This window comes from Pseudophryne corroboree, chromosome 2, assembly GCF_028390025.1.
Source record: "Pseudophryne corroboree isolate aPseCor3 chromosome 2, aPseCor3.hap2, whole genome shotgun sequence".
Classification (NCBI taxonomy): domain Eukaryota; kingdom Metazoa; phylum Chordata; class Amphibia; order Anura; family Myobatrachidae; genus Pseudophryne; species Pseudophryne corroboree.
Genome location: NC_086445.1, coordinates 979696589 through 979704335, shown reverse-complemented (window position 1 = coordinate 979704335; position 7747 = coordinate 979696589). Strand labels below are relative to the sequence as shown.

At 45.2% G+C, this 7747-nt stretch overlaps 1 protein-coding gene across 1 annotated transcript in view; it reads left to right on the top strand.

Annotated features, from left to right (window-relative positions):
- Positions 1 to 452: 452 nt before the first annotated feature.
- Positions 453 to 7747, top strand: part of ADAMTS5 (ADAM metallopeptidase with thrombospondin type 1 motif 5) — a 145851-nt gene continuing 138556 nt past the window's right edge. Inside the window, exon 1 of the mRNA XM_063956389.1 lies at positions 453 to 2064. Within this exon, the coding sequence (XP_063812459.1) occupies positions 1021 to 2064 (1044 nt within the window). The 5' untranslated portion in view covers positions 453 to 1020. The remainder of the gene's footprint in view (positions 2065 to 7747) is intronic.

Genomic DNA, 7747 nt, shown 5'->3' with positions numbered 1-7747 from the left:
CAAAACTTACTGGCGCTATGTGAAATCCGTCTGTCCCTGGCAGAATTAGGCATAGCCACATTGTTATTGCAATTGCATCATTTACACAAACCCAAAATGACATTTTATGACTGTCTGTCTATCTATCTTTATTTATTTATTTATTTATTTATATTTATTTATTCTTGATCTATTTCTTTATTTAATCTTTATTTATATTTATTTTAAAGTTCATGTAGACATCACTCAGCATTATCCCTGTTTCCAGGACAAGACATTATAAAACCTATAAAACGTTTGTAGGATGTGAAGTCAGCTATTAGGACAGTTGTGAAATAGCAGAGCAGATCTGACAACAGAAGAATGAAATGCAAGCTGATTTTTTCTATTCCTCACACACACACACACACACACACACACACACACACACACACACACACACACACACACACACACACACACACAGTAACACTTTCCCTGCCTGTGATTATTGAAGGGGAGTGGTGCTCTCAGAGCTCTCCCTGTAAAGAGGCAGCCTGCAGTGACGACTCGCATTTAAAAAGCATTCCAGTATAAATTCATTGTTCCACCTCCTCATCCTCACATCTCTCTTCTCTTCCTCTCTGCGCGTTCGCGTCCACACCAGGCTGGGGATTCTAACGCAGCCGGTGAATGACTCCTGCGCCCTGACGCAGCCGGTGAATGACTACTGCGCTCCGGCGCATCCTCTTCTGCTCCATCCCCAGCCAAAGGAAAGGGGGCACTGCAGCCAGTCTCTGAGCGCAAGGAGTTAACGCATCCTGCAATACATAGGATAACAGCTGTGTGATCACAGGGCTTTTGCGTCCAGCCCTGATTGTATGCTGCTGAGTGGATCCCTGCATGGAATGAGCCACCTCCTGCAAGCTGCTGTTTCAAAGAAAAGTTTACACCGGTCTCTGCGCTTCTGTTGACAGTTTGTTCCCGGCTGATTCATCCCAGACTAGTTCTGTGTTATTTTCCTCTCTCTTCTTCTCTCTGTTTCCAGTTTCCAGGGGAACAATGGTGCTGGTCCTGCTGGTGCTACTGGTTGGCGAGTTGCACTTTGCTGCTGCCGCTGCTGTGTCTAACAAGACTGCAGACTCCAAGCTAGGAGAGCCACCTGCTCCTTCTAAGCATCACCCTTCATCCCAGCACCAGAGGAGGAGTGGGATAGTGCAGAACATTGACCAGATCTATGCTGGAGGAGGGAAAGTGGGCTACATCCTCTATGCAGACGGCAAGAAGTTTATTTTGGACTTGGAGAGGGACGACCTCCTGCTCTCCCCCCACTTCAGCACCAAGTACCTGGGACGTGTGCATCCTCAGCATCGTTTTCACAAGCACTGCTTCTACAGGGGGACGGTGGACTCTAGCCCACAGTCCCTGGCGGTGTTCAACCTGTGCGGGGGTCTGGATGGCTATTTTGCAGTCAAGCATGCTCACTATACCATTAAGCCTCTCATTAAGGGCAAGGCAGGGCTTGGGCAGGTGTACAGAGACGGGTCAGAGAGGGTTCTCCATGTGTTCATCAAGGATCGCTTCAGCTTTGAGACTGTGCAGAGCAGAGCCAGCTGCGAGACGCGTGGCTCTGCCAACCACGTCCACAAGCATGGCCATGGTCTCAGGAGGCACCACAGGGGTCACCACTGGGACCAGCAGAGACCCAACCAGACCCAATCTACTGACCCCCAACTCAAGGAGACTTTATCCCAGGGGACTACATTAAAGAGGCGCCAGAGGAGGTCCATCTCAAAGTCCAGGCATGTGGAGCTGCTCCTGGTGGCCGATGAGTCCATGTCCAAGAAGTATGGGAAGGACCTCCACCACTATCTGTTGACCTTGGCTTCCATCGCTTCCCGGCTGTACAGTCATCCAAGCATTGAGAACCACATCCGCTTGGCAGTGGTGAAGGTGGTGATGGTGACGGACAAGGAGAAAGGGCCGGAGGTGAGCAAGAACGCGGCCACTTCACTCAAGAACTTCTGCAAGTGGCAACATCAGCACAATCAGCTGGATGACGAACACGATCAGCACTACGATGCGGCAATCCTCTTCACCAGAGAGGTAAGGCAAAGTGCCAATGAACAGGGGGTGGTATAATATGTCTGTGGTTTTTTTAATTCATGAATATGCAGAGTGTGTGTGTGTGTGTGTGTGTGTGTGTGTGTGTGTGTGTGTGTGTGTGTGTGTGTGTGTATATATATATATATACATATATACTGTGTATATATATTCTGTATATATAATGTATGTACATATATACTACCCAGGATATCTGTTTGTCCTGTATAAATGATAAGTAAAGTTATCTCCTAAACTTGCTTTCGCCAGTTGTGTAACTACAAGTCCCAGCACTCCTTTAAAATCATAGGCATGGCTTTTTGGCACTTGTAGTTCTGCAGCATTTGGCTAGCCACAGCTAGCCCCCTTTCTGCTCAGTGGTATTCTATGCTGTTACTTAGGAATAGCCCAGCAGTCTTTTAGCAGAGCATGCTGAGACTTCTGGTTCAACAGCAGCGGCAGAGCCACAGGTTGTCTAGCCTGTATATCCTATGTTGGATGACAGAGGCACAAGGCAGACTAACAGTGCATTTGAGATGACTCTATTAAATCCCAGCTGAGTTGTGCAAATTGTTGGAAAGTATTCTCCAAGGCCAATGACAGTGGGGGGTAGTGTGTGTTTATGTGTGAGCTAATGACTGAGCTAATTGGGTGTCCAGCGGTGCCACAGTGCAGACTCCTATGCCCATACATCTTCCAGCCTTTCACTTAGCAGGTGCTTTCAAGTTCTCAGTTCCCTTTCTGAATAAACACAGTGTACGCCTAATAACATATCTGAGTTTTCCTATATACAGTCATTCATTACCTCCTGAAAATACAATCAGAGAGGTACACCCTGCTTAAAATACTGCTGAGATATTCACTGACACCATGAGGAATTGGAATAAACAAGCACATTCCTTCCACATTGAGCGCCTGCGGCTGCTGCTTTCGTCTTCCCTGAGCATGTGAGGATTTCTGCAACCTTATCTTCATTATCCATCTAGCCCTCAAAGACATAAGTGTCAGCTTGCAGTTTGTTATTCTCTCATGAGTTATTCAATTCAAAATAGTCTAGGCTGGCGCAGCAGATTCAGGAGTCTTACAGCTCTTACTAATGGATCTTACTTTTTTGGGAAAGAAAAAAAAACACACTTGTCATACTGTATATTGATTTAAAAAAAAAAAGTTTAATGACGTAAGTTGATGTGCCTAGCGTGTTTTCATCCAGAACCTGGAAACAGGGATGCCTCGACAATGACATCACTGACTTATACCTGAAAATGGAAAAAAAAAAAAAGTTAGCCTGGCTAATGCAATATTTGGTTCAAAATAATGTATTTTCTTAACCTGGTTTCATTAGAAAAATGTGTGTGTGTGTGTGTGTGTGTGTGTGTGTGTGTGTGTGTGTATGTATGTATGTATATATATACACACACACATACATATATATATATATATACACACACACACACACACACACACACACACACACACACACACACACACAGCACAGTCATTAGGTAGCACTGTTTAAAAAAAAATCCAGTTTTCTGCTTATTTTTGGCAAAGGCACATTTTGCCTGGGGTCACACTGAGCATTTTATAACGAAGCTGCACAGGTTGGGTGGAGGAGATTGCAGATGTCAGTTTTGCAGCTGAAAGTTTAAACAAGGCCCTGGAGAATTGCTACAGCTGGCTGTCTTGTATTTTGGACGGCTGCTTTATATTTGAGAGGGCGCCCAAAGCCTTGAGGAAAGGTGTGGATAATGTTGCTCCCGTGGTTCGTGGGTAAGACATGAAGAAGAATTTTACCCGCAGAGGCATTACAGATCAGAGAAGAAAGTCTTATCATAATCTGGAATGGAAACATGATTTCTTTCACTTGATGCAAATGGTAAGCTTTACACATTTTCTACCAAGCAAATTCAAGTGCCAAAGACTCAGCCTTTATCGTGATTCATATTTAACTCCTGAGCTCCTCTTGGACCAGCTGAAGGTGTAATATGATCTATTTTCATACATATTGCAGTAGCAGATTTTGCAGCACTGTGACTCCAGAGGACTTATTATATTCATGTAGGTTTTATCGATCCCTGTCCCAGTGGAGCTTGCAATCTTCTTATCAGAGACACAAAAACACACAAGTGGGCCCATTCCATCATACACTAATTAACCTCTCTATATAGCTTTAGGCCTAGGTCAGGTCACATGGAAGGTTTGGAACACTGCGATTTCCTTACCTGGAAACTGCTGCATTCTGTACCATGGTTATATGCACAGCCAGGAATCACTCTAGTGTGAAAGGGGAACAGCATTCCTCATTCACTTTACCAAATATACCGTGTGGTCCTGACCATATTGTAGAGGCCAGAGCACCTGTAGGAAATCCATGGGAGGCGGGGAATGCTACAAGATAACAGCACCATGGTTTACAATAGGCCCCATGGCGATCCTGCGACGGCGTAGTATGGTATCCGTTCAGATGGTCGACCATGTTATGGTCGACAGTCATTAGGTCGACCACTATTGGTCGACATTGACATGGTCGACATGTACACATGGTCGACACATGCAAATGTCGACACATGAACGGTCGACACATGAAAAAGTCGACATGAGTTTTTTAACTTTTTTTTCTTTTGGGGAACTTTTCCATACTTTACGATCCACGTGGACTACGATTGGAACGGTAATCTGTGCTGAGCGAAGCGGTAGCGGAGCGAAGGCACCATGCCCAAAGCATGGCGAGTGAAGTGAGCCATGCGATGGGACGCGGTGCACTAATTGGGGTTCCCAGTCACTTTACGCAAAAAACGACACCAAAAAAAAGTAAAAAAACTCATGTCGACCTTTTCATTTGTCAACCATTTTCATGCGTCGACCATGTGTCCATGTCGACCATGTCAATGTCGATCAATAGTGGTCGACCTAATGACTGTCGACCAAAACATGGTCACCATTCATACCGGAACCCACAGTATATAGTACACCTGGCAATTGGGCTGTTTTTGCAATTGGAGAGCTAACCAATGGTTTCCATTGCATAGGATTACGGGTCTATGTACTTAGACAGGGCCGGTTCTAGACCTTGTGGTGCCCAGGGCAAAAGTTTCTGCAGCAAAAATAGGGGCGTGGCTTCATAGGGAAGGGGCGTGATCACAGTTTTGCTCCCTGTAGTTTTGCCCCCTGTAGAGTTGTGCCCCCAGTAGCTGTTGTGCCCCCAGTAGCTGTTGTGCCCCCTGCAGCTGTGCCCCCAGTAGTTTTGCCCCTAGTACTGTGCCCCCATTAGTTTTGCCCCCATTCGTTTTGGCCCCATTCGTTTTGCCCCCAGTAGTTTTGCACCCAGTAGTTTTGCACCCAGTAGTTTTGCCCCCAGTAGTTGTGCCCACCAGTAGCTGTGCCTCTAGTAAAAAAAAGAAAGAATACTCAAGCGCCCCGTTCCTCTTTCCCGACCGCTGCTGCCCTCCGTCTCCGACCGTCGGCGCCGCTCCTCGGATCTATGGGAGAGACGTCATGACGTCTCTCCCATAGGAGCGCACAGACACTAGAGGTAAATTATGACCTCTATCGTCTATAGCTGTTCTAAACTGCCGTGCGGTGCGCAATGAAGTCTGGCGCACTGCACGGCAGGCACCAGTAGCAGGAAAAGGTCCTCTCCGTGAAGGAAAACTAGACGCTACCTCACTGCACATCTAGTTTCCCTTCACGGAGAGGACCTTTTCCTAACCACTGCCGCCGCCACCCCAGTTAGTAGCGGCTCTTGCCACGGCGGCGGCGCCCTCGGGACAGCGGCGCCCCGGCCAAAAGTCCAGCTTGCCCATGGCGAGAGCCGCTATTGTACTTAGAGGTCTATTTACTAAGCCTTGAAAGGAGATAAAGTGGATGGAGATAAAGTGTCCAGGCAATCAGCGCCTAACTGCCATATTTCGGGCTGCGTTTGAAAAATGACAGTTAGGAGGTGAGTGGCTTGTACTTTATCTCCATCCACTTTATCTCTGTCCAAGGCTTAGTAAATAGACCCCTAAGTCTTGGAGAGAGATAAAGTGGATGGAGATTAAGCACCAACCAACCGGTTCCTATCTTTAATTTTTACAAACACAGCCTGTAACATGGCCGTTAGGTGCTGATTGGCTGGTACTTTATCTCCGTCCACTTTTTCTCTCTCTCTAGAGCTTAGTACATAGAATATTTAGACTCTTATGTAGGTATCCAACATGACTTGTATCTCTCAAGCCTCAGCCACTGCAGCACCTCATTAGATGGAACCAGTATTTTATCAAGTTGTTTTTAGGGAATAAGTGTGACTGCTTATAAAGTTCTGCAGGACTGGTCTTTGTACACAAATTGCTAGAATAGGAAGTGACCTCAACCAGTAGCCCAAATTTAAGGGGAGCTTTATCAAAACTCAGAGAGAGATAAAGTGGAGAGAGATAAAGTACCAACCAATCAGCTCCCAACGGTCACTTTAAAGGCGGTGTTTGAAAAATGACAGGAGTTGATTGGTTGGTGTTTTATCTCTCTCCAAGTTTTGATAAACCTCCCCCTTAATCCCAAGGTCAGCTGGTCCCTTGCAAATCCATCCAATGGGCAGAGTCTTGCCCTGTGACAACACTGTGACTTTCCAATGGATCATACTCACCCCGTCTCTTCTTTTCATGTCAGATGCCAGCCTCAAAGTTTATAAATTCATTTCCACATCAGAGGTTTGGAAAAAATGTCTCTGGAATGCCTTGTGGAAACCACTCATCCAGATGGCATGGCATAACGGCTCTTCTTAGTAGGTGCTTCTCCCTCCTTTCCACTTGTATATTCTTTTTGCAATGTGTACAAGCCGATCCATCCCATTAAGGTGACATTTTACGACCCAATCTAAATCATTGTGCTATTTATAAGCCACCGTGAGACTGCAAATGTCCTATTCCTCTGGTGTTTTCATCCGTTTTACGTCTGCAAGATCATATTTTAGGAGCATGTTGATGCTTGACCCTTTTGGACATCGCCCCTATTCCTTCCTTGGCAAGTGGCTTCCTGCAGATTAAAGCCTGCGAAAATGCAATTGCTTCAAACAAACAAACCATTTAAATTTAGCCCGTAAAATATACATTGCTGTATTTGTTTTGATTATCTATATATACAATGGATGGGTCCAATAAATGTATTAAACTAACTCGAAACAGATGTTGAAGTGTTTTTGTCCAAATTTCCGTAACCCCAAGAGAAGTCAACTTCCTAAACAAGTGAAAGGTCGTGGCGATGAAGCAAGATGTTCGGAATTTGAAGCAATGATGTCTGCAGCATTGTAATGTTGGAGCCTCTTTTTCTTTTTTTGGGAGAGTGAACTTTATGCTAGCTTGCCTTAGATGACCTTTTCTTTTTCTTTTTTCCAAATGCACAATATATACAAATATGTAACATTGAATGGCAAAAAAAGAAAAAAAGAAATCCACATGGAGGCTGAGATCACATATTCTTTCAAAAAATGATCTCAGCAGATTTTTTTTTTATTTCAATAAAAAACAGGAAAGTGCACAGCTGTCCAACTTTTGCAAATGTGTTTTGCGTGTATAAAGTTGGTTGCTAGGCAACTAGACGCCAAACTACCATCTCGGGGTGTTTGGATGGGCTCTGATTTGAGCCTTGCTGAATTCAAACATCCAGATGTCGTTTTCTAATGGCATGTTTACGCGCCATGGAGCGAATACGT